Source organism: Sus scrofa, chromosome 8 (assembly GCF_054392235.1).
Source record: "Sus scrofa isolate SSC_HxYL_T2T_F1_AM1 chromosome 8, Sscrofa_HxYL_maternal_Yorkshire_Landrace_v2.0, whole genome shotgun sequence".
Lineage (NCBI taxonomy): Eukaryota > Metazoa > Chordata > Mammalia > Artiodactyla > Suidae > Sus > Sus scrofa.
The window spans coordinates 109,846,362-109,873,557 of NC_139390.1; the positions used below are offsets into that span (position 1 = coordinate 109,846,362).

The window sequence follows — 27,196 nt, forward strand, 5'->3', positions numbered from 1 at the left end:
ATAGTTGGCCCTTGGTGGGGTGGTAGGGACTCTGAACCCAGACTGTCTGGGTTTAAATCCTGAAAACCACTTCCTAGTTCTGTGACCTTGGGTAAACTGCTTGAGACAGAAGTGTGTGTCACTTTCCTTCTGTAAAATGGGAATAATAGTGCTAGTATGTACCTAAAAGAGTAGGTGTGGGGATTGAACTAATGTTTAGAAATTGTTGAGTGATTCCTGTTAGCCCTTAAACTTAGTCCCTGTGCCAGACACTGAAATAAAAACAGTTCTGCACTCAATAGAACTCATATTCTTGTGGAGTATAGATGTTAAACAAATAAACCTGAGTAAATGTCTTGATTAACTGAGTACTGAGGCTTTTATTATCACTTATCATAACTCACATATAGTCATTTTATTTTATGCTATTTCTTATTCCTGGATCTTTCCTTTTTATCCTCTGATTTTTATTGCATGGACTTACCTGGCATTGTTTTTCAGTGGCTTTAAAGGTATGTAGTATATTTTAAATTATAATTGTAAAACTTATGTTACAAAGTTGTTTCACAAGAAAAATGTCCTTTCCTCAGATTGATTGGAAGCATCGTGTTTTGTCTAGAAAATTATTCTATTTGCTTGCATAATCATTTGTATATGACCGGCAGTCTAATACTCTTTGTAATAGCTGTGTTCTCTCTTGAATTCCATACATGGTGGCTGTTGTAGTTCCTTCTTTCCAATCTGCTGATGATTCTTCTTGCCAGAAAAGATGAAAGAGAAAAAATAGGCACTATGTTGAGTGTATGTGATATAATAGAGCTTACATGAAGAAAATGTGTTAAATGAAGTATTTTTAATCAGAAATAAATAATTGGAATAGCAGGTAATCCACTTCCACTTAGGATCCTTAAAGCAGTGCTAACCTTTTATGAAGTAAATTGACTGGATTGCTGGTGAGATATGTCTTGTGCTATTTATGTCCTCTAGACCATCAGACATTTTAAGAGGTTTAATATGAAATAATCAATACACTTGATTATGGGAAGAAAGATACTGTTTCCATGGAGTTGTTTCTCTAGAGATAGTTAACTCTAGCAGCTGGGGGAAGGGAGGGCTGTGGTGATGCAGAGGACACATACTAAATGCAAATAACTCTTGAAACTAGAATTTTCTTTACCTTTTACTTTGGATGTTAAATTCCATTTATTTCAAGGGCACTCATGCCTGTCAAGTACATACTTGATAACAGGAATTTGCATAATGTAAATTGTACAACTGATAAATGGGTGTTTCTTCAAATTTTTCAATATAAATGATAGGTATCTTCGGGTCTTTTCTAGGTTTGTGACTTGGCTTTTAGCCTGAAGAAAATGCTGATCCGACACAAGATGACGCATAATCCCAATCGTCCGCTGGCAGAATGCCAGTTTTGCCATAAGAAGTTTACAAGGAATGACTACCTCAAAGTGCACATGGACAATATCCATGGTGAAGCTGACAGCTAGTGGCAGCTGTAAAGGCATTAAGCCATTCAGAAGGGCTCCTAATACAAAACCCAGATTTCTCTCACCTGATTAGCATAGCAGAAGTAGCCAAAAGTAATTCACTGGACTCATAGTTCTTATTTTGCCTACCTTTAGAGTCTATAGATATACTTGCAAAAAAAGAGAGGAAAAAACCCTACTTTTATCCAGAAATGGTACCATGGAAAAAAAATAACTCTGTAGCCTTCGAAATACTACTTATGTTATAGTTTATAAAAATGGAAAAAGGAACCATGGCTCTTCTTCTTGGCCATTTCTCTGTAGTGAAGTTTATTAACATACTCCTTATGAGGACTTTTTATTTTATTGCTATCCCTGTACACGTGTGAGTCTGTGTGTGCATGCACTTGTACTGCTGGATAGTGCAACTGGTTATTACTAATTTAGCCAGAAAGAGATGAAGATTTCCAAGGTATTTCACTGTGGATAAAGATAGGAGGCAATTTTCAAGGTTTCAAGCAGGATAACAGGGTAAAACCTGCTATTTTGTGAAGCAGACCAAAAGTTGACCTTATATAATAATAGTTCCTTACAACAGATCAGTGGGTCACTTTGCTGTACAGTAGAAACTGACAGAACACTGTTAATCAACAATAATGGAAAAAAATGAAAATCTTTAAAAGAAGTATTTAAGAACTAAAACATCTATTAAAATGTTGCTCATTTTAGACAATTGTCAGGAAACATTTCCTGTCATCATTCAGATGCAGACCTTCATGGTCTAGAATACTTTTATAAAATTACAAAAAAGACCTTAACACTGAAGTATTTATTAAGCCGATCCTCCTGAGTTTATATTATGTATCTTTAATTATAACTAAAAATTGGAACAAAAGAGGGTCTCAGTATCTGTTGACTGACAGAGGGGCAGCAGTATAGGTGCATTACAGCATTAGTCATGATGAACCTGGCCCTTTACCCTCTCATTCCACAGAAGTGCACAGTGTGTGTTCGTGCAAATACAACAGAGTCCTCAGAGCATTTACATTCTGTTTTGCAAAACACATTTTCCAGAATCTTGGCAGTAAATGATTCTGAAACATTTTTTAATTACTCTCAACCGTATATAATTAGGAATCTAGACTACAAAATATAAACCTGGCAATTGTTATGATTGAAATTATCACTGATACTGAAGGGACAATAAAACAAGAAGTATAATTTCTTCCTTTAGATTATATTTCAATTAAGCGCTTGAGAGCAACATACAGTGAACACGTTGTTTTAGGAGAAGATATGCTAAAGTCTTAATAGTGCTGTCAGAATAGTATAGAAGAATCCAAAAACCAGAAATAAATTTAAAATAAAGCCCAGTTCATGAACTTCTCTATTTGGAGCCCATTCAAAAGAGAGGAAGTATAATTTTAAGAAATTTATTTAGTTCTAATGATTTATAGAAAAAGGTTATCTAAAGACACAATTCTTTGAAGTCAGGAACTTGTTTTAAAATTTTATTTATGCTCAGTTCCAGTTTTAAAAAGAAACAAAGGTTCATTATAGATATTTAAGCTCAGTGAAAGTATTAAATTTGAGACTCACCAAAGATAACTTTTGAAAAATAAATGCCCAGATTATAATTTAGAAGATATCTAAGTATGGCCATATGTAGCATTTGTTCTGAAATTATAGACTGTATTTTACCCAAATAGATTTTGGTCGTGTTTCTCCCTATGTCATTTGTTTCAGCAGTTTATTTTTAGATTTAAAGTGTTTTCAATTTAACATGACAGTTTGCTTAATATCATTTGAATATAAAAGGACAGCTGTAAAATTTAGTAGTGTGTATTATTTAAACACATTCTCTTATTCCTTTGGATACTGCCTTTTCTGTATGGGATGCTTCATAGCCCGATTATGTGATGAATGTGAAACTTGAAAGGAAGCCAAATACCAATTTTGTATAATCTCAGTGACTCACAGTTTACAGGACTGCTGTGGAAATTACCCTCAAAACCATGTTATCACCATGCTGTGGAATAAATTGATAAGAATGAGGTTCTAGACCTGATCAGGCTCAAAGGTTTATAGTCAAGCAAAACTTTAGAAAATAATATGGAGAGAGACGTACTGGTACACCAGCACTGAAACCAAAACAGGTCCTTAGAAAACGATTTCGTGCTGTCAGCTTTTATCCCAGTGATGATTATTTATCAGCATTTCAGACATACTAGCATTTGTGTCCTCCAGCTTTAAAATCATTTGTCAATGACAAAAAGATAAGAATTGATTTGGCTTGATTGAGAAATTCAGAACATAAACAAGACTGTCATAGAGGAAAAAGTCTTACAGGTGAGCCGGAGTGCAGGTACCTGCTTTGAAGTGTCTTTCTCATCTTTCCTGCCTGTAAAAGGTTATGGTTCTGGTACCACCTTGGAAAAAGGCCAAACTCTTACTCTGAAGTCAGGGTTAAGTAATTTTGAATGGTATTCAATAATATGGGTAGGTTCAGATATGCTTTTATAATTACTCTCTCTGTGTTTTAACATTCAAGATATTTGTATGTCTAGAATTTCTCCTTGTTTTATAGTCATTGGCTTCTATTATTTTTCTTTCCTTTTTTATGAGGGAGAGTGGTTGTTGATTATACAGAATACTTCATTGTGATTCACAGTTGCAGCATAAAAGTATTCATTGGTGATTCATTCCTGATAATACAGGATAGTTAAAATACACTTTCAAGAAAGATTTCTTTGGAGTTCCCATTGTGGTGCAGTGGAAACGAATCTGACTAGTAACCATGAGGTTGTGGGTTCGATCCCTGGCCTTGCTCAATGGGTTAAGGATCTAGTGTTGCCATGAGCTGTGCTGTAGGTCGCAGATGTGGTTTGGATCCTGTGTTGCTGTGGCTGTGGTGTAGTGCCAGCAACTACAGCTCCGATTCAACCCCTAGCCTAGCCTAGGAATCTCCATATGCCATGAGTGCGGCCTTAAAAAGCAAAAAAAAAAAAAAAGAGAGAGAAAAAAGAAACACTTCTTTGTGTATGTGTGCGCATGCGTTTGCAGAGGAAGATTTTCATGAGATGCTAACACATGGAAATACATTGCTTTGTTTAAAACTTTTCTGACCTGCTGCAGCTAACACACTGGATAAGTGTGAATATGGAGGGTCTTAATAGCCTTAGTTTGTGCATTCAATTTTATGTGCTGCTACCTCTCCAAAACTGAAATGAAGGGAGGCAAAGAGGATAGGTACTGAAAGTAGTCATTTTTTTCCTTCACAAATCTAAACGTTGCTTGTGAAAACTCATCTTGGGGTTGTGAATATATGGAGATGGGTAGATAGGAGGAAATGTCCCTCTTTAAAATTCTAAGATGTCATCATTAATGATGAGGTTTATTACATATACATATATGTGTAGTATTTGTAAATATAGCAAACTTCAAGCATTTCAATTTTATTATCAATCTACAATAAATCTATATAATCACTACCACAGTTGGTATTAGCACTATATTTTACCCTAGAACTGTAACTAGCACAGTTTGATAGTAAAATCCAGATGAACATTTTAAAGTTGTTTTTGACGAAAGAAGAAAATATAGTTGGCATTACTCCTAGGCTTCATGTTTTACGGTTTACTTCTTAGCATTTCTAAATGGGGAAGATATCTCAACAGTTAAGTCAAGTTGGTTTCAGGGCCACAAGAGAAACACTTTAAGTCTCATCTCATTCTTGGTCAAACATAAACACCACATGAAAAGAAACGTCATTAGTATAAGTGAAAGAAACTTGATTTATAATCTCTGAGCATAAATATCCTGATATTTACAAATATCATTTAAGGATGATAAAAGTTTGGCTAATGTTTTAAAGGTATTCCTTTTTTAAAGGTATTATTTGATCTTTTTAGTGTTGCTTCAATCTTGTGAGGTTTCCCTGATACAAAAAAAAAAAAAAAAAATCATCATCATGATTCTCCAAGTGGTAGATTTAGAAACGATACATTCATTTAACTTTGATCTGTCAGAATTCATTTAACTAGCTAAATGGAACTTTTATAGCCTTAACTACATTGAGCTCAAAACTATTATCACTGCTGGTTGTTAATTTGTTCTATGACAGTAAAAAAATTAATTCTGGAGCCTTCAATGTGGGCCATGTCAGAATAGTCTACATTTCTAGGCCCATGAACTAGTACATAATGCAAAGGGCATCTTTTATCAAAATGGTGCTGCTGATCCATTGTCTACATTTTTAAAGCTTAACACAATACTGTAAAACAGCATATATAAAAATGTTTATATTTGTTACAAAATAGGTTACCTAAATATTAGGTGGAATATGTAACTTCTGAATCCTGCAAACATTTAGGCAATTAGAATAAGTTTTTATGCCACCTTGGCATATAACATAGCAGAAGGAATCTCATCTGAATAGTAATTCATATGCTGAAGATTGAGAAGGGATATGGGAACCACTGAAACTTGATCATCTGAATTAATGGAAAGGAGTTTATATAGAATATCTGTTTTTGACAAGAAACACTGTAGACTTACTAGGAATTAAGCTTAGAAAGTGTGCATGCGCTCGCGTGCACACACGCACACACACATTTGCCTCTGCAAAATAATATCAAAGTGAAAAGAATCCCACCTCATAGTGGACACCTCATTTTAAAACTGTCTTGTCTTCTTGGAGAACATCAAATAATACTCTTTTCTTTAACAGTTAATTTTATCTGACATCTTTTACATAATGACTGACTGGCATACCTTTTTTCTAATTCTACTGAAAACTATTCTGTGACTATATGTAAAGTTTAGATGTGTTTCTAAATAAAGAGCTATGGTTAAGATTTCGCATTTTTTTATCCTGTCTGACAATCCTGTGTGCTTTTTAGTCTGTGATGATGAATTTGTCCTGCCTTTCCTGGTCTCATCTAGCCTTCATATGATGGCTTACTGGGCTTGTATTGGAGTCTGTATTTAGGGAGAAATTTGTTCTTTGCACTTAACATATGAAATTCATCATCACCAATGTGTAAATCTGATAAAAGCCTGACATTATAGACATAATCCAGGACCCTCCTTTTTATGGTTATTGCTGACTCAGGGTAGCTGCTGATGCACAACCTGAAACAAAAGAGACTCTTTAAAAAGTGTTCCAGGGACTTTAATACCATTGACGCAAGTATAACTGCTGAAATCTCAATGATATCGTTAGTGGGGTTTAGTTGTTGAAACAATAGCTCCTTTGTTCATTCTTTAATGTGTTATAAAGAAACCCATAAAAAGGGCTGTGTACTGTCCTCCAGTATTGTATTTTTTAATCCTTCTTAAAGTAAGTATTAGCTTCTGGAGAACTGAAATTGCCTCTGATGAACAAAAGGTCTGCAGTTAACTTTTATGAAATCGAAGCAAACTGTATGGTTCCTAAGCTAAGTAGGAACATAAAAGTATGGACAGGGGGAGCAATACCACATTTAATTTTTTCTAGAACTTTTATTGGGAAACTGATGAGTCTTTTATGGAATGTCACATGTAGTAATTAGCAATTATGAAAAATTAAATTTTGTGGGAATTAACCAGTCACTTAATTTTGACTGTCTTAGGTCTAATTTTATTACTAAAATGTAGGAAATCTTCTCCTGAGCTTACTTTTTGGTAATCAGGTTTACCACATAAGTAAAAGAACTGTTTACAGCTCACCTTCTACATGGCAAATGTGTAGCCTTCTCCAGGACGTAGCATAAAGCAGTGTTGAGTACAACACCCTTAAGTGTCACTTTCAGCCTTTTCTGCTCTTCTCAACATGGCATTCATTTCTTGTGCTGTTTCAGCTGCTGCCTAACTTCGTGTATTCTCCAGTTTCACCTTCAGCTGGGTTTTCAGAGACAAGTTGGTATTGTTCCCAGATTCAAATTATGATATTTAGGATATTAACTTGTATCTTTTCTGCTCTATAAAATATGAAATTGGGGCAGACAAATTTAGTTGATTAGGGTATTATTAGACTAAGTATGTGAGTTGAGCCAGTTGGCTTCATACTGAGAAAAACTATTCCATGGTTTTCTGAGTTACAGATCTCACCCCTAATCGTGCCAGCTCTGTAAAGGGCATGTGGCTTGTTTCGGCTACAGATCCTGAGAGAGAGAGTCATGAGGATTAAAGGATGAATTCCACATGTATCTCCTACAGACAGGAATATAATGCTTTTAAAATGGATAGGTTGGGATTAAACTTTCAGGTAAGTGGAATTCCCCTTGTGGCTCAGCTGGTTAAGAATGTAGTCTCTTTGAGGATGTGGGTTCAATCCCTGGCCTCTCTCAGTGGGTTAAGGATCCAGCATTGCTGCAAGGTGTGGCCTAGGTGGCAGGTGCAGCTCAGATCCTGCACTTCTGTGGCTGTGATATAGGCTGGAAGTTGCAGCTCCAATTCAGTCCCTAGCCTGGGAACTTCCATATGCTACAAATGCAGCCCTAAAAAGAAAAGAAATTTTCAAGTAAAAGTACTGCAATTTAAGAACTCAAATATCTTTTCTAAATCTTATATATGATAGAGTTAAGATTTAACCTCCATGCCTTGACATGTCTTTCTTCTCTTAATGGAGACGAATCACAATTATTTATACAAACACCAATTCTGATTCTGAATTTTTTATACTATTTACTGAAGTAGAGTTGATTTACAATATTGTGCCAATTTCTGCTGTACAGCACAGGGACTCAGTTTTATATACATATTCATTTCCATCATGGTCTATCACAGGACACTGGATATAGTTCCCTGTCCTATACAGTAGTACCTTGTCATTTATCCATTCTAAATATAATAGTTTGAATCTACTAATCCCCAAACCCTCAGTCCATCCCTCACCCTCCTCCCTCCCCTTTGGCTGTGAGTCTGTTTCTGTTTTTAGATAGGTTCATTTGTGCCATATTTTAGATTCCACATACAAGTGAAATCATATGGTATTTGTCTTTCTGATTTCATTTATTTTGAGAATTTCTAGTTGCATCCATGTTGCTGTGAATGGCATTATTTCATTCTTTTTTATGGCCAAGTGATATTCTATTGTATACATGTACCACATCTTCTTAATCCACTCATCTGTGTATGTGTAGGTTGATCCATGTCTTGGCTGTTGTAAATAGTGCTGCTATGAAAATGGGTGCATGTATCTTTTCTAACTGTAGTTTTCTCTGGATACATGCCCAGGAGTAGGATTCCTGGAACATATGGTAGTTCTATTTTTGGTTTTCCAAGGAACCCCCATACTGTCTTCTATAGTGGTTACACCCTCATACACACTCACCAACAATATGGGAGGGTTCCATTTACACCCTCAACACCATTTATTTATAAGCTTTTTGATGATGGTCATTTCTGACCGGTGTGAAGCAATACCTCACTGCAATTTTGATTTAAATTTCTCTAATAATTAGTGATGCTGAGCATCTTTTTGTGTGTGTAATGGCTATCTGTATGTCTTTGGAGAAATGACTTCTGCCCATTTTTTTATTGAGATTTTGTTGTATAAGTTGTTTGTATATTTTGGAGATTAGGTGCTTGTTGGTTGCATCATTTACATATATTTCCCCCCTATCTATAGGTTGCCTTTTCATTTTCTTAATGGCTTCTTTTGCTGTGCAAAAGCTTGTAAATTTGATTAGGTTCCATTTGTTTATTTCTATTTTTCCATCCATTATCTCCAGAAACAGACCTAAAACACTTGATTTATGCCAAGAATGTTTTGCCTAATGTTCTCTTCTAGAAGTTTTATGGTGTCATGCCTATAAATGTCTAAGCCATTTTGAGTTTATTTTTGTGCATGGTGTGAGGATGTGTTCTCATTTCATTGATTTACATGCAGCTTTCCAATTTTCCCCACACCATTTGCTGAAGAAATGTCTTTTTCCCATTTTATATACTTGTCTCCATTATGGAAGATTAATAAAGGAGTATTCGTTTATTTCTGGGCTCTCTCTTCTGTTTCAGTTGATTGGTATATCTGTTTTTGTACCAATACCACACTATTTTGATTATTGTAGCTTTGTAGCATTGCCTGAAGTTTGGGAGATTTATGTTTCCTGGTTTGTTTTTTCTTACCCCCATTTCCTCCCTCAGGGCAATTCTGGGTCTTGAATGGTTCCGTAAAAAATCTTGCATTATTCTAGTTCTGTGAAAAATGTCATGGGTAATTTGATAAGGATCACATTAAATCTGATTGCTTTGGGTAGTATTGCCATTTTAACAATATTCTTGCAATCCAAGAGCTCACAGTATCTTTCCATTTCTTTGTATCCTCTTTAATTTCCTTTATTAATATTTTATAGTTTTCAGTGTATTAGTCTTTTGCTTCTTTGGTCAGATTTATTCTTAGATTTTTTTTATGTGATTTTAAAAGGTATTATTTGGCTTTATTACTTACCTTTTCTTATGTTTCATTGTTAATATATAGAAATGTGACCAATTTCTCAATATCTATCTTGTATCCTGGTATTTTGCTGAATTTGCTGATCAGATCTAGTAGTTTTTGTGTGTGGAGTACTTAGAGGGTTTTGTTTTTTGTTTAGTCTTTTGTCTTTTTAGGGCTGCACCTGTGGCATATGGAGGTTCCAAGGCTAGGTGTCCAATCAGAGCTACAACCCCCAGCCCACACCACAGCCATAGCCATGCCATATCCAGACCACATCTGTGACCCACACCAGAGCCCATGGCAGTGCCAGATCCTCAACCCATTGAGCAAGGCCAGGGATCAAATCAGCAACCTCATGGTTCCTAGTCATATTAGTTTCTGTTGCGCCACAATGGGAACTCCATTAGAGTTTTCTATATATAGTTCTCATCATCTGCGTATAGTGACAGTTTTACCTCTTTCCTTCCAATTTGCATAAGTTTTTATTTCTTGTGTTTGATTGCTGTGGCTAGGACTTCTAATACTATATTGAATAGAAGTGGTGAGAGTAGGCATCCTTGTCTTGTTCCAGATTTTAGTGGGAAGGCTTTCAGCTTTTTTCTTGACTAGTATACTGGCTGTGAGTTTGTCATTAATGGCTTTTAATTAGGTTGGAATACGTTCCCTCTTTTATTATGAATGGATGTTTGTATTTTGTCATCCTTTTTCTGCCGTCTATTGAGATGATGGGGTTTTTGACTGTTCTTTTTTAATGTGGTTTATGACATTGCTTTGTGTATGTGAACCATCCTTGTGAATTTGTGATGAATCCCACTTGGTTGTGGTGTATGATCTTTTACTATCTTGTTAGATTGGGTCTGCTACTATTTTATTAAGAATTTTTACATCTGTATTCATCAAAGATATTGGCCTGTGATTTTCTTTTTTGATGTCATCTTTGGTTTTAGTATCAGGGTGAAGGTGGTTTCATAGAATGTCTTTGGGAGAGTTTCCTCCTCTTCAATCTTTTGGAAAAGTTTAAGAAGGATCAGTAAGTTAATTGGTAGAATTTGCCTGTGAAGCCATCTGGCCCTGGACTTTTATTTGTAGGGAGTTTTGTTGTTGTAGTTTACAGATTCTATTTCAATTATAGGTGGTGTAGTTTATAGATTTTACTTCAATCATAGCGATCAGTCTGTTCACATTATCTGTTTCTTCTTGAGTAAGCTTTGGTGGGCCGTATATTTCTAGAAAGTTGTCCATTTCTTCTAGGTTGTTGAATTTGTTGCCATATAATTGGTCATAGTGTTCTTTTATGTTTCTTACCCCCCCCCCCCCACACACACACCTGTGGTATCAGTTGAGATTTCTCCTCTTTCATTTATTTTATTTGGGCTTTCTCTCTTCTTGGTGAGCCTGGCCAAAGGTTTGTCAATTTTGTTTACCTATTCAAAGAACAAGCTCTTGGTTTTATTCATTTTTTTCTATTGTTTTTTAAACTCTATTTTATTCATTTCCTCTCTTATCTGTATTATTTCCTTGCTTCTGCTGACATTAGGTTTTGTTTTTTCTTTTCTGATTCTTTTATTGGTAGATAAGGTTGAGATTTTTGTTTGTTTTGGGAGGGCCTGATTTTTGTTTGTTTTGGGAGGGCCTGATTGCTATGCACATCCCTCTAAGAACTGCTTTTGTGCCATCCCATAGATTTTGTATGGTTGTGTTTTCATTGTCATTTGCTCAACGTATTTTTCTTTTTTCAACCTCTTTCTTTTTTGCGGGGGGGGGGGAGCACTCCTGTGCCATGTGAAAATCCCTGGGCCAGGAATTGAACCTGTGCCTCTGTTTAATTTCCTTTTTGACTTCTTCATTGACTCACTGGTTTTCTTTAGTAGCATGTTGTTTAGTCTCCATTAGTCATTTTTTTGTGTGTGCATGTGTGGTTTTTTTCCTCATTTTTCTTCCTGTAGTTGATTTCGAATTTTATGCCATTGGGGTCAGAGAAGATGCTTGAAATAACTTCTGTACTATTAAGTTTGTAGAGTTTGTTTTGTGCCCTAGTTTGTGGTTAATCTTGGAGAATATTCTGTGTACTTGAAAAGAATATGTGTTCTTTTTTTAATGTAATGTCCTAAAAATATCAATTAAGTCTAATAGTTCTAGAGTATCTAGATTTAGTATCTCTGTTGCCTTATTTTTTGCTTAGAAGATTTGTACATTGATAGGAGTGTAGTGTTAAAGTCTCCTACTATTATTGTATTCCCATCAGTTTCTCCCTTTATGTATGTTTAGCATTTGTTTTATGTGTTTGGGTGGTTATATTGGGTGCATGTATCTTTTTGAGTGTAAAACCCTCTTTTATACTCAGGAGGTGAGTAGCAGCACCTGGTCACTGGGCCCTTGGCACAGTTGGTGCCTGATCCTGGGACCCTTGGTGGTGGCAGGCTACACCTACCTCTGGAATCAGTGATAGCAGTGGCAGTTTTCATCCACCCCATAACCTGTGCAAGTGGTGCCCTGTTGCCCAAGAGTGCATGCACACAAAGAAAGAAGTCTCTGGTAGTCCTACCCCCTTGCACTCAACGATGGCATACTGCTTATCTGCTGGGCCCATGCCTCCTCTAGCACTCACTTTGCTGTGGTGTACCACACCCTAGCCCCCCTCAGGCTGTGTCTATTATGTAGCCAACCCTAGTCCTCTCTCCAAAGCTTGAGCCTTAGCACCCAGACCCTGCCTCCCCCAGGAGATGAGTGTATCAGGCTGGGGTATGCCAGGGGGTGGCACTGACCATTCTCTCTTTGCTTCGCCCTCCTCAGACTGGCTGCTACAGTTTTCTCCAAGGCTTCTGAGCTCCCTTTCTGCCCAGGCTGATCTCCCCACCAGTCAAGGTGCCTCGCAGTGTGCAAAAATCTGTACTCTTTCACAGCTCGCTCCCAGTGGTGCTGGTACTGTCCTGACTCCTTTTTTCCTCTTCTCTCTTTTATTTTTTTGTCCTACCCAGCTATGTGGAGACTTTTTTGCCTTTTTGGAACTCTTAGGTCTTCTGCCAGTGTTCACTAGATGTTTTGTGAGACTTGTACTTTTTTAAAAAAATGTATTTGTGGCAGAAGGGTAAGCTCCAAGCCCTACTCCTCTGCCATTTTGATCCAATCACCTTGAGTCTGAATTTTATGCATGTTAGGAAAGAGATGTGACCTTCTTCATACCTTGCACATTCCATACTCCTTTAAAAGAGTGATTTATAACTTACTTACATATGATGATGCATATTAATATTGATATTCAGTGAATAAGTTAAAGCTAATTTTTAGACCAAAACACTTTTTCACTAGGGGGACTAAAGTCACCTATTTTGAGATCAGTGTTACATAAAGTTAATAATCAGAGACAAATCTTTACAAGTTTAAATATTAATAGCATATTTCCACATTTCAGCCCCTTTTAAGTAGCATTTTTGGCTTGTTTCCTGGATGGTCTACTGCAAATGCATACAGATATCTTACAGAAATTTAAAACATAGATACAAAATTGAAACAAAGAGTACACAACCAAGTTTCATGTTTTAATCAGACATAGGATAAACAGTTTCAGCCACAAAATATCCTATAAACGCCTACCTTGTGTGAAGTACTTTAACAAAGGTATAATGTAACAAATCACTATAAAATTTAGTTATATATTTTAGTTGAACTTCAGAACTATATAAGTATATACCATCCTGTCATACTTGGAAAGAAGGAAATAAGGAGAAGGGAAGGGTGAAAGAATAGAAAGCAGAGGTATTCTAGATAGTGGAGTGAAAGGATGAGGGTCCTGCATAGAGGTTGTGCACCCTAGCTTGAGATATGCATCTGGTTACAGAGAGGGGCTGGGCTGAAACTTGGGGTTTAGATGACTGACCCATGGAGAGGACTGCTACTGCCTGTGCAGACACAGCCTAAGATAACTATGGGATAATATAAAGTGTGCCAGTCTACACATGATAGGGATACCAGAAGAAAGAAGGGGATTGAAAATGTACTTGAACAAATTATGGCTGAAATCTTCCCAAATCTAAGGAAGGAAGCACATCCAGGAACAAGAAGAACAGAGCATGGCAAGCAAAATAAACCCAACTATACTAAGACACTGGAGTTAACACCTACCCTTCTGAAATGCTTTCAAAAAACTGCAGCGTAAGGAACACTCCCAAACTCAGTTATGTCACCATCACCCTGATACCAAAACCAGACGTACCACAATAGAAAATTACAGGCCAATATAATTGATGAACATAAATGCAAAAATCCTTAAAATAATAGCAAACCAAAAATCCAACAGTATATTACAAGGGCCATACACACCATAATCAAGTGGGATTTATCCCAGGGATGCACAGATTTTTCAGTATCTGCAAATCAGGAGTGTGATACGCCACATTAACAACTTGAAGAACAAGAACTATATGACTGTCTCAATAGAAGAAAGAGCTTTTGATAAAGTCCAGCACCCCTTTTTAATGTTTCCAGAAAGTGGCCGTAGAGGGAAGGAACCTTAACATAATAAAGGCCAGATATGACAAACCCACAGCTAACATCATTCTCTATGGTGAAAAGCTGAAACCATTTCCACTACAATTACGAACAAGACAAGAATGTCCACTCTTGACACTTTTAGTCATCATTTTGGAATTCCTAGCCATGCCAATCAGAGAAGAAAAATACTAAAAGGAGTCCAAATTGGAAACGAAGAAGTAAAACTGTTTGCAGATGACATGATACTACACATAGAAAATCCTAAAAATGCTACCAGAAAACTATTAGAGCTTATTAATGAATTCAGTAAAGTTGCAGGATACAAAATCTATACACAGAAATTTTTTGCTTGCCTATATTGTAACAACAAAAGAGCAGAAAGAGAAATTAAGGAAACAATCCCATTTTCCATTGCATCAAAAAGAATACCTAGAAATCTATCTATAGAGGCAAAAGACCAGTCCTCTGAAAACTATAAGAAACTGAGGAAAGAAATGGATGACACAGATAGATAGATATACCATGTCCTTGGATTGGAAGAATCAATACTCTCAAAATGACTATACTATCCAAGGCAATCTACAGATTCAATGCACTCCTCATCAAATTACCAAGGGCATTTTTCACAGAACTAGAACGAAATATTTTAAAAATTGTATTTATACAAAAGGCGCAATACAGACAAAGCAATCCTGAGAGAGAAAAATGAAGCTGAAGGAATTAGGCTACCTGACTTCAAACAACATAACAAAGCTATAGTCATCAAAACGGTATGGACCTGGCACAAAAACAGAAGTATAGATCATTGGAACAGGATAGATAAACCCCCACACCTATGGTCAATTTAACCTACAATAAAAGAGGCAAGAATATACAATAGAGAAAAGACAGTCTATCAACAAATAGTGCCAGGAAAACTGGATGGCTATTGTAAAAGAATGAAATTACGACACTCCCTAAAACCCTACATAAAAATAAACTCAAAATAGATTAAAGACCTAAATGTAAAACCAGATACTATAAATCTCCTAGAGGCAGAACACTCTTTGACATAAATCACCACATCTTTTTGGATCCATCTCCTAGAGTAATGAAAATACAAGCAAAAAATAAACAAATGGGGCCTAAGTAAACTTAGGCTTTGGCATAGCAAAGGAAACCATAAGCAAAATGAAGAAACAGAATTGGAGAAAATAATTGCAAATGATGTAACTTACAAGGGCTTAATATCCAAAATATACAGACAACTTATGCAGCTCAATATGAAATAACGAGCCCAACCAAAAAAAATGAGCAGAAGAGCTAAATAGACATTTCTCCAAAGAAGACATACAGATGGAAAAAAAATAAAAAAAAATAAAAGATGCTCAACATCACTAATTATTGGAGAAATGAAAATCAAAACTACAACTACCTCACATCAATCAGAATGGCTATCATCAGAAAGTCTACAATCAATGCTGGAGAGGTTATGGAGAGGGAGTCCTACACTTTTGCTTGGAATATAAATTGGTACAATCACTGTGGAGAACAGTTTGAAGGTTCCTTAAAAGACTTTTAGACAATAGAACTACCATATGATCCATTGATCTGACTCCTGAGCATATATCAAAGAAAACATTAATTCAAAGAGATACATGCACCCCAATGCTCACCATAGCACTATTTACTACAACAGCCAAAACATGGACTGAGCCTAAATGTTCATCAGCATAGGAATGGATAAAGAAGATGTGGCACATATATACAGTGGATTATTAGCCACAAAAAAAGAATGAAATAATTCCATATGCAGCAACATGGCTGGACCTAGAGATTATCATAGTAAGTAAGCCAGACAAACATATGATATCATGGAATCTTAAAGAAAAAGATACAAATAAACCTATTTATAAAACAAACAGACTCACAGAAAACAAACTTACGGTTACCAAAGGAGAAATATGGGCAAAGGATAAATTAGCTTAACATATACATACTGTATACATACAACAGATAATTAACAACTTACTGTATAGCACAGGGAACTCTTCTCAATAGTCTGTAACAGCCTTTATGGGGAAATAATCTGAAAAACAATGGATATATGTATATTTATAATTGAATCACTTTACACATTGGAAATCATCTATAAAAAATCATCTAATACAAAATAAAAATTCAATTGAAAAAGGTATGCAGCGTAGCAAATTATTAAAAAAAAAAAAACAAGAACATATATAATGTGCTGCCAACAAGGGCAAAGGACACATGTAGTTTGAGGGGACGGAAAAAGTCATTTTATAAAAATGACAAGAAAGCGGAAGTCTCAAAACCCATATAAAACAAAATAGACTTTAGAACAAAGGCCTTAAAGGACACTATATACTGATGAAAGTTTCACTTTCAAGGAAAGGATGTTACACTCATCTACATACATGCACCCAACATAGAGTACCCAAACACATAAATACAGACAGACATAAAGGGAGAAACTGATGGAGAACCAAAAAAAAAAAAAAAAAAAAAAAAAACAACAACAACAACAAAAAAACACACAAAACCTGAAGTCAGCAGAAGGAAGGAGAAATAAAGATCAGAGAGGAAATAAAGATTAAAAAAACAACAGAGAGTTTCCATTGAGGCTCAGCAGGTTACAAACCCAACCAGTATCCATGAGGCTGCAGGTTTGATTCCTGGCCTTGCTCAGTGGGTTAAGATCCAGCACTGCTGTGAGCTGTGGTGTAGTTTGTAGATTTGGCACAGATGCTGTGTTGCTATGGGTGTGGCATAGGCTGCCAGCTGCAGCTCCAATTTGACCCCTAGCCTGGGACCCTCCATATGCTATGGGTGTGGCCCTAAAAAAGAAAAAAAGAAAAATCAATAAATCCAAGAGCTGGTTCTCCGAAAGGTTAAAAAAATTAAACCTCTGGCCAGGCTCACCATGAAGAAAAGAGAGCCCATTAAAACAAAATAATGGAAAAGGAGAAATCTCAACTGATACAACAGAAATACAAAAAAAAAAAAAAAAAAAAAGAATACTATGACCAATTATATGCCAATAAATTCAACAATCTAGAAGAAATGGACAACTTTCTAGAAACATACAGCCCACCAAAGCTGAATCAAGTAGAAATAGATAATTTGAACAGACTTCTCACTATAAATGAAATATAATCTGTAAAACAAAAAAAACCTCCCTACATACAAAAGTCCAGGGCCAGATGGATTCACAAATTTAACCAAATCTACAAGGAAGAGCTTATATTAGTCCACCTCAAACTTCCAAAAGATTGAAAAAGAAGAAACACTCCCAAAGACATCACCCTGATATGAAAACCAAAGACACTACCAAGAAAGGATATTACAGGCCAATATCCTTGATGAATTAGATACAAAATTTCTCAACAAAATATTAGGAACTTGAATCAACAACACATAAAAAAAGATTACACACTACAAGCATATTGGCTTCATCCTAGAGTCACAAGAGTGGTTCAACATAGGCAATCAATATGCTATATTACATCAACAAATGAAAAGTCAAAACTTACATAATCAACTGAGATGCAGAAAAGCATTTGATTAAATTCAACATCCATGCATGATAAAAACTCAACAAAGTGGGTACATAGGGAACATATCTCAACATGATAAAAGCCATTAGCCAATATAATAAATGGTGCAAAGCTAAAAAAGCCTTCCTGTTAAAATCTTGAATGAGACAAGGATGCCCACTCTCACAGCTTGTCTTCAACACAGTAGTGGAAAACCTAGTAATCAGACAACAGAGAGAAATAAAAGGTATTCAAATTGGTAGAGAAGAGATAAAATTGCAATTATATGAAAATGAACATGATGCTATAAATAGAAAACCCTAAAGACTCCACACAGAAACTGAATAAACTGTTACATTCTCCACTAGAACTGATTAATGAATTCAGCAAAGTTGCAGGACACAAGATTAACATAGAGAAATTGGTTCCTTTTCTGTATACTAACAAATATAAAAAGGGAATGCAAACAATCTCTTTTAAAATTGTAGAAAAAAAATACTTAGGAATAAACTTCAAGGTGGAGAAAGCCTTATATGCTAAGAACTATAAAACATTAATAAAGGAAACTGAAGATGATTCAAAGAAATGGAAAGATATCCCATTTGTATTGGAGGTATTAGTATTATTAAAATGACAATACTACCCAAAGCAATCTGATTTGCTGTAATTCCTATCAAATTACCTATGACATTTTTCATAGAACTAGAATAATCCAAAAATTTATGTGGAGGGAGTTCTCTTGTGCAGTGGGTTAAGGAACTGGAGTTGTCAGTGCAGCATCTAGGGTCTTTGCCATAGTGTGGACTCCATCATTGGCCCAGTGACGTCCACACGCTGAGGGTGTGGCCAAAAAAAAATGTGTAGGGAACCAAAAAAGACCTAGAATTGCCAAAGCAATCCTTAAGAACAGGAACAAAGCAGGAGGCATAACCCTCCCAGATTTCATACACTACTACAACAAAGTTACTGTAATCATAACAATGTAGTAGTAGTACAAAAACAGACATATGATTCAGTGGAACAGCATAAAGAGCCCAGAAATAGACCCACATAACCTACACTCAGTCTTCTACAAAGGAGGCAAGAACATAAAATGGGAAAAAAAAGTCTTTTTAGCAAATGGTGTTGGAAAAGTTAGACAGCCTCATGTGAATCAGTGAAGTTAGAACACACCCTCACACTCTGCACGAAAATAAACTCGAAATGGCTTGAAGACTTAAATAAAAGGCATGACACCATAAAACTCCTAGAAGAGAACATAAACAAAACATTATCAGACAAATTGTACCAATGTTTTCTCAGGTCAGTCTCACAAGGCAATGGAAATAAAAACAAAAATAAACAATGGAACCTAATCAAAATTACAAACTTCTGTACACAAAGGAAACCATAAGCAAAATAAAAAAATAAAACACCTATGGCCTGGGGAAAAAATATTTACAAACAATGCAACTGACAACTGCTTAATTTCCAAAATAAACAAATAGTTAATACAACTATTAACCAAAAAAAAACAAAAAACCAAACCCAATCAAAAAATGCGCAGATCTAAATAGACATTTCTCTATAGAAGACACAGACGGCCAATAGGCACATGAAAAGATGCTCATCATCACTGATTATTAGAGGAATGCAAATCAAAACTACCATAAGGTATCACCTCACACCAATCAGAATAACCATCATTTAAAAGTCTACAAATTATGTTAGGGTGTGAAGAAAATAGAACCCTTTCACACCATTGGTGGGAATGTAAATTGGTACTTCCATTATGCAGAAAAGTATGGAGGTTTCTCAGAAAGACTAAAAATAGAGTTAAAAAATATACCCCCAAAAAAACTATAATTTGCAAAAATATATGCACTCCTATGTTCATAACAACTCGCTTTATAATAGACAAGACATGGAAACAACCTAAATGTATATCAACGAGTGGATTAAGAAGATATAGTACAAGTTATAATGGAATACTATTTAGCCATAAAAAGAACAAAATCATGAAATTCACAGCAACTAGAGATGATCATATTCAGTGAAGTCATAGAAAGATAAACACCATATATCACTTACATGTGGAATTTAAAATATGACACAAATGAACTTATCTAAAAAACAGAAACAGATTCACAGACATAGAGAACAGTGGTTGCCAAGGCAGTGGAAGGGTGAAGGAGACTGGGATTGGGAGTTTAGGATTTGCAGATCCTAACTAATATACAGAATCAATAAACAATAAGGTTCTACTGTCTAGCATAGGGTAGTATATTCGATATCCTGTGATAAAGGAAAATAATATGAAAAAGACTATTTACAATATGTACAAATGAGTCCCTTTACTGTATAGCAGAAATTAATATGACATAGTAAGTCAACTATACTTCAACAGCCTTTTTAAAAAAGAAAGGAAACCAGGAGTTCCCATTGTGGCTCAGTGGTAAAGAATCTGACTAGTATCCATGAAGATGCGGGTTTGATCCCTGGCCTTGTTCATTGGGTTAAGGATCCGGCATTGCTGTGAGCTGTGGCATAGGTTACAGGTGCAGCTCAGATCTGTCCTTGCTATGGTTGTGGTGTAGGCCGGCAGCTGCAGCTCTGATTCGACTCCTAGCCTGGGAACCTCCATATGCTGCATGGGCGGCCCTAAAATGAAAAAAAAAGAAAAACCTACTGTTTTCCCATTTATTGAAAGAGAAGGATGGGCATAAGAACAAATGTGGAATGACCGTGAAGTTGGAAAGATGGTTAACTATAACCATTTATTAGCTGAATTATATCAATATTCTTAACAGTAAAATGAATTCAATAGTATCTACTTGTTTGTTTTGTTGTGACAAATAAATCAGATAATGTTGTATTTCTTCAAAGGATGCCAGGACAAAAAAATGGAGTTGAAGAAATGATACTGGCCTAGTGTTCCTCCAGGCAAATCCCTTGTCATCCTATATATACCATTCGGAAATTTCCATTATTCTCCAACATTTCAGATCATACCTTGAGGCAAACTTGACACAAGACAAATTAGGAAAATGTTAAATTGTATCACTGACATAGTAATAGAAGAATTTTGTTTAGGATTGTTTTTGAAAATTCTTAAATACTGTATCAGTTTAGTACTCTAAACATACACCATACTTTTAGAAATGACCAGTTCTTTTAACTGAAGCATAGGAATAAGATATCTGTTAACTCCTAGATTATGAGATATTTTTGTTGTGCTTAAACTTCTTTCACTCTTAAAGCACAATATAAGCAGTAATTTTGGTTTTTTAATAAAATCAAGCTACATACCTTCTTGAGCTACCTACTTCTCCACTAACAAAGTAGTAGTACCTAAGTGTTCAAAAGAGGGAACAATGGTATTATATTGTTTATATTTTAAATGGCATACATGGCTCATATCAAAATGAAACTGCTATATCAAGTAACAAAAGCTGAGTGTTAATTAAATTATATCAAAACCCACCAATTAAATCAGGTAGATACGAATGGATATAAAAGCATCTTTCCTCCTTAGACACACTGAACAAAAAGGAAGGAATCTTCTGAGATGATTAAATAGAAATGAGTAACTCGTTTTCTACGGCTAAATTCAGCTAGTACTTTAAATGGAAAAAAATAGGTATGATATATCATGAGATGAAAATAAGGTCATATTTTGAAAAATTATATAAAACAGGCCTTATTATTCTTACCATGATTATTTCAGATAATTTTTGAATTCAGATTTTCTTAAGCAAATGAACAGTATTGAAATATTCTAGAATTAGGAATATCTTATTATACAGAGTCAACAGAGTTATAAAGAAGTTATTACAAGTAAGGATCCTGAAATACAGGATAAAAGACAAAACAATACTTTTTACTCCTTCAGCTTTCTTTGCTTTTTTTAAAACACAAATAGAATATTGTTTTTATACTTTATTTTTTCCACTGTACAGCATGGGGACCAAGTTACACTTACATGTATACATTTTTTTCCCTCCCTTTGTTCTGTTGCGATATAAGTATCTAGACATAGTTCTCAATGCTACACAGCAGGAGCTCATTAGAATATTTTGATTGCACAATATGTTAATAAAACATGACATTGTTTCAGATGAAGCAAACCTTAACAGTGAAGCACTAATGAGAAATACCTCACTGTGGCTGATAAAGGAAGCCTGGATAGCCAGAAATGATAAGGAATGTGTAGTCTTGAAGACATGAGTGTCTCCTCTAACTTTCAAATTCTGCCCCTGCCTGTTTTCAGTCTTGCCAGCCCCCAGAATCACATGAGCCAGTCCCTTAAAATAAATCTCTAGTCTATTTCTCTGAAGAACCTTAACTGACAAAGTAGGGGACCATACAAGGGGGTCAATACTGAAAGGCAGATACATCAGGGTCACTACTGTACAATCTACTGCAGTTTGTCCTTGTGCAGGGTGTTATTTTTTGTCCTTCAATAAGCAGTTTCTATGATGAGATTAGAAAGGCATTAGATTCATTAGAAGAATCATCTGTGAAGGACAGAGGGAAAGGATGGCTAGAGAAGGCATGGAGCGCCTTAAGGTTGTGATCCCAATCTGACACCTGTGAAAGAAGAAAGACCAAGGAAGACTGAGTAGGAGGACTCTCAGAATTGTTTATGAACTCTAGGGCTCAGCTCTAAACTGTGCACTTGTAGATCTCACCCTACTTAGCATGCCAGAGATTTTAAGAACTGAACTGATAAATATGCTACTACCCAACTCCAAGTCTGACCACTGGGCAGCACGCATATGGGATAGAATTCAAGTAGCATTGTAAAAAGCACTGTAAAGAACTTGAAAATTGAACTGGAACTGACAGAACTGGAGCCTACAGAAGGAAGACTGGAACATGTGACCTAAACCCAACCATTTCACCTGCCTGCTTAAATTAAAATATCAACATCCTCCAGAGGATTTAAACAAGACCCAAAGTCTCTTAATATTCAAAATGTCCAACATAACAAGCCAAAAGTAGAAAACCAGGAACCAGGAAAATCTCAACTCACATGGGACAAGAAAACAAGATGATGAACCTATAACAATGTCACGTGACACAGATGTTGACATTATCTTACATCAGGCAATCGTGAACATGCCCAAAGCCAATTAAAAAGTTGAAGTTCTCAGAAAAGAAATAGAATATTGTGTTAATTGGGGTTCTCCAGAGAAACAGAGCAAAGAGAGGGTACTCTCCCTCTTGTCCCACCCCACCTCTCTTTCTCTCTCTAATCTAGTAAAAGATTAATTGTAAGGTATTGGCTCATGAAATTTGGAGGCTAAGAAATCCCACAGTCTGCTGTCTGCAAACTTGAGCCTCAACAGTTAGCATCTATAACCCAGGCAGCCCTGTTATAGCACAGGTTCCAAAGCATCCAATATTTCTCTTTATAGAAGATGAGATATTTTATGAAATTAGATAACCACATACCTTTTTTTTTTTTTTTTTTTTTTTTTTTTTTTTTTTTTTTTGTCTTTTTGCTATTTCTTTGGGCCGCTCCCGCGGCATATGGAGGTTCCCAGGCTAGGGATTGAATCGGAGCTGTAGCCACTGGCCTACGCCAGAGCCACAGCAACACAGGATCCGAGCCGCGTCTGCAACCTACACCACAGCTCATGGCAACGCCAGATCGTTAACCCACTGAGCAGGGGCAGGGACCGAACCCGCAACCTCATGGTTCCTAGTCGGATTCGTTAACCACTGCGCCACGACGGGAACTCCCACATACCCTTTTAAGTAAAAGAAAAGGGCATATTCTAACCAGTTTCATGAATGTACCTAATTTACAAAGGATGAGACCTAAACAAATAATTAGGGGAAAAATTCCATTGCTCTCGGAGCCTCTAATGACAGTAGCACTGAAGAGAATATGAAAAACCAGATGTTTTCCAGAGACATCACGATATGCTAGTATTAGGAGCCTGTAGAGTTTTAACCATTTTCTTAGGTTCTTATCCCTGGAAAAATTATAATAGTCTCAAAATAAATTTTACTTACTGTATTTCAGAGAACCAAGGGTTTAAAAGCATCTTTTAAAACAACTCATGAGACCCAGCCTAAAGAACTTAAAGACGTTGGCTCAAATGATTTTTAATGCCCTTTCCATGTGTTATATGACAGTAGGTTTTACAGCTTGTGAGAATTTGGGCTAGGAGAATTTACCTTTTTTAAACCTTGCAGTGTTTAAAAGGGGCAGCCCTTAACTGTTTCTAAGAAAACCCCAATTATCAAAATCCCAAATTGTCAAAATCATTTACTTAATTTAGCACTTAATTAGTAGAAAGAAAGAGATACTCAAGGAGCTACTGGCTTCTAATATTGAGATTCCTAGGAAATATAACATATACTAAGTTCTAGGACAACTAGCATTATGGAACTTGTCTTGCCTGTGAGTTGAGCAATTACAGCCATTTGTAGCCCCATGTCCAAAAGTGCTGACTAATCTAAAAGATGTTTCCAAATACGACTGGCAGTTTAGGGGATAACCTGCACTTTGAAAAAGTCAAGAAATCCAAAATGACTCAGCCCTGGCAGTTTTGCCTATTGCAGAACTATGGTATGTAGTGCTCAAGGACATGGGATTTAATTATGAAATGGGTTACACTCATTAGTGCCTATCATATTTCTCTTTCTCTACTTACCCAAAATGGGAGTTAAACTAGTTCCACTGTTGCTGCCTGATATCCAATCCCTTAATCTTAACTCAACATCTGGGGATGTGCTCCTCATCAGCACAATTCTATCAAGTCAAGCATCTTCCAGTCTGTTCTTGGACTCCTGTCACTGGAATGTGCCTATCTAGTCTAATATGGTAACTCCTTAAGTATAACTTAAACATACCTGTTCACATATAAGTGCGAATGAATAGGGGTGTAATGCTACTGATCATATAGCTCTGCAATGTTAACTCAGCTATGGAAAAGAGCAATGGCAGAGATTTCTAGAATACAATAACTCAAAAGATCTTTACATTTTGCAATGAAATTTCTATCTTTGGATGCAATTGGATATAGCAAAATTAACTTCAGCATTAATAAAAAGGGCTAAAATAACCCACTAAGGTAGGGAGGTCTGTAATAGGAGAGGTGGACAAAGGGATGATACAAAGATGTTTCCATGCAGTATACTATATGATTCTAAGAGTCTGGAAATAAAAGAGTCCACCCCTGTTGCAGTGCAAACTGGCAGCCGCTTAAGTAGCGTCGGTATTATTGCAGACAGGCAGAGCCCAATGATAGGAGTCCAGGAACAGATTGGAATATGCTTGGCTTCATGAAATTGTGCTGGCAAGAAGCAGATCCCCGGGTGGTGAGTTAAGGCTCAGGGATGGGATATCAACTGGTTGGAGATTTATATAGACAGTGTCCTGCTAAAACAAGACAGGAACAGAAGTTTAGTACTTCAAAATTCAATGGGTATCATATCAGGCTTGAGTCTCTGTGGCCATCTCTAGCCTAGGCCATGCCAGATTATCAGTCTCTGTAACTTGCTTCCCCCAAAGAACCTGTACATATGGAGACCACAGTGTCTGAACTGTTGTTCAGAACATGCAGCAGTCAAACATTGTAGACAATGAATATGCTGCAACTGACACCTCCCAAGGGATGATTCTTTTGTTCCTGGACTCTCAGAGCACCGATCTGACTCATGCATTTTCAGACAATGCCCATGGTGTGTTTTCCAAAAAACTAAATATCAATTTTTCATCCCTATGATGCTCTGGACCTTCTTGTTCCTAATATAGCCCATATCAGTCACCACTGACCACCCCCAGGCCCTATCATCTGCTGCCCTATGCCCCTCTGTATCTTCCAAAACTGCCTGTTTTCAGGATTCTCCCCTATTGCTTTGAGTTTTTTTTCTGAGTGTTTCCTTCACGCACCAATTTGGCTGATACATGATTGAAATGGTGGATGTTTCTCCTCTCATGTCCCATAAACCTCAGTCAGTAGGTAGGACTGGTGCTAAGGAATGCAAGGTTGGCCTAATGTCCAAAAATCAAGATAATTCATGATATTAATGAAGTAAAAGGAAAAATGACATGATCATCTCAGAAGACAAAAAAAAACACTTGAGAAAATTCAACATCAGTATCTGATAAAATTCTTGGCAAATTAGGAATAGAAGGGCACTTTCTCAACCTGAGGTAGATCATAAGAAAAAAATCAATAGCTAATATAATACTTCATGGTAAAAGAGAGAATGCTTTCCCCTGAGATTAGCAATTAGATAAGATGTCTACTCTTACCACTTTTAGTCAACATTGTACTGGAGGTTTTAGTGCTATTCCCAGACAGCACAGTCATCTATATAGAAAATTAAGACAGAAACCTACCAAAAAAACAACTCACAAAGAGGTGCACTTAGCAAGGTGATAGATTACAAGATCATTATACAAAAATCAATTCTTTTCCCCTATGCTAAGAATGAATAATAAGAAATTGAAATAAAACAAAACAAAATCATTTAAAACAGTATCAAAAAATACAAGAAGCTTTGGAATAAATCTAATAAAAGAAGTACAAGACTTGAAAACTACAAAAACATTGCTAAGACATACTTTAAGCACCCAAATAAATAAATAGGCTTTGCTTATGGGTCAGGGGACTTGATATTGCTAAAATGACAATTCTTCCTAAACTGATTTATAGATTTAACAAAATGCAGAAAAAAATTTAAGTAAGCTCTTTTTAAATCAATAAGGTGATTCTAAAATTATATAGAAATGAAGATGACCAGGAATAGCTGAAACAATCTTAAAGAATTTTAAAATGACTTAGACTGCCTAATTTCAAGCTACAGTGGTTAATATAATATTAACATAAGTATTAAATGAATATATTATTACAAAAAAATAGCAAGTCCACACATACAGAGGCAACTGCTTTCCAATGAAGGTGCAAAGTGGAAAGAGGGTTGTCTTTTCACCAAATGGTGCTAGAACAACGGGATACCCATGGGGAATCATGTGAATAGGGGCACAAATGCTGGCGGAGCTGGGTATGCTGTTCTGGTGACTGAAAGGCCATGAGTGGTATTTTCATCCTCAATCCAATTTTGAGAAATGGTGATCAGCTCTTGGAAAACTTCAGAACAAAACACAAAACAAGACAAGCAATCATGTCTCTAATGGTAGCTATGTTACTGGAAAACTCAGTATGTATTAAAACTGTGCAAATGATTTATGTTTATTGTATGGTGATTAGGCTCAGACAATCAGTTTACTGGCTGGCCCATAATGTACATTCAGTAAAGAGTTACTGAATGGACTAAATAAGGGC

The 27,196-nt window shown here is 36.1% G+C and overlaps 1 protein-coding gene and 1 long non-coding RNA gene across 13 annotated transcripts in view; one reads left to right on the top strand and one right to left on the bottom strand.

The window, feature by feature from the left end:
- The window catches only part of PRDM5 (PR/SET domain 5), a 192,796-nt gene extending 189,502 nt beyond the window's left edge, over positions 1-3,294 (top strand). For all 12 annotated transcript variants that reach the window (XM_021101643.2, XM_084973071.1, XM_084973074.1 and 9 more), the window contains one exon: positions 1,320-3,294. In XM_021101643.2, the coding sequence (XP_020957302.1) occupies positions 1,320-1,484 (165 nt within the window). In that variant the 3' untranslated portion in view covers positions 1,485-3,294. The remainder of the gene's footprint in view (positions 1-1,319) is intronic.
- LOC106504732 (uncharacterized) overlaps positions 1-27,196 on the bottom strand; it is an 832,408-nt gene that overhangs the window by 19,233 nt on the left and 785,979 nt on the right. Inside the window, exon 7 of the long non-coding RNA XR_014813123.1 lies at positions 16,385-16,441. This is a non-coding gene — a long non-coding RNA (uncharacterized LOC106504732). The remainder of the gene's footprint in view (positions 1-16,384; positions 16,442-27,196) is intronic.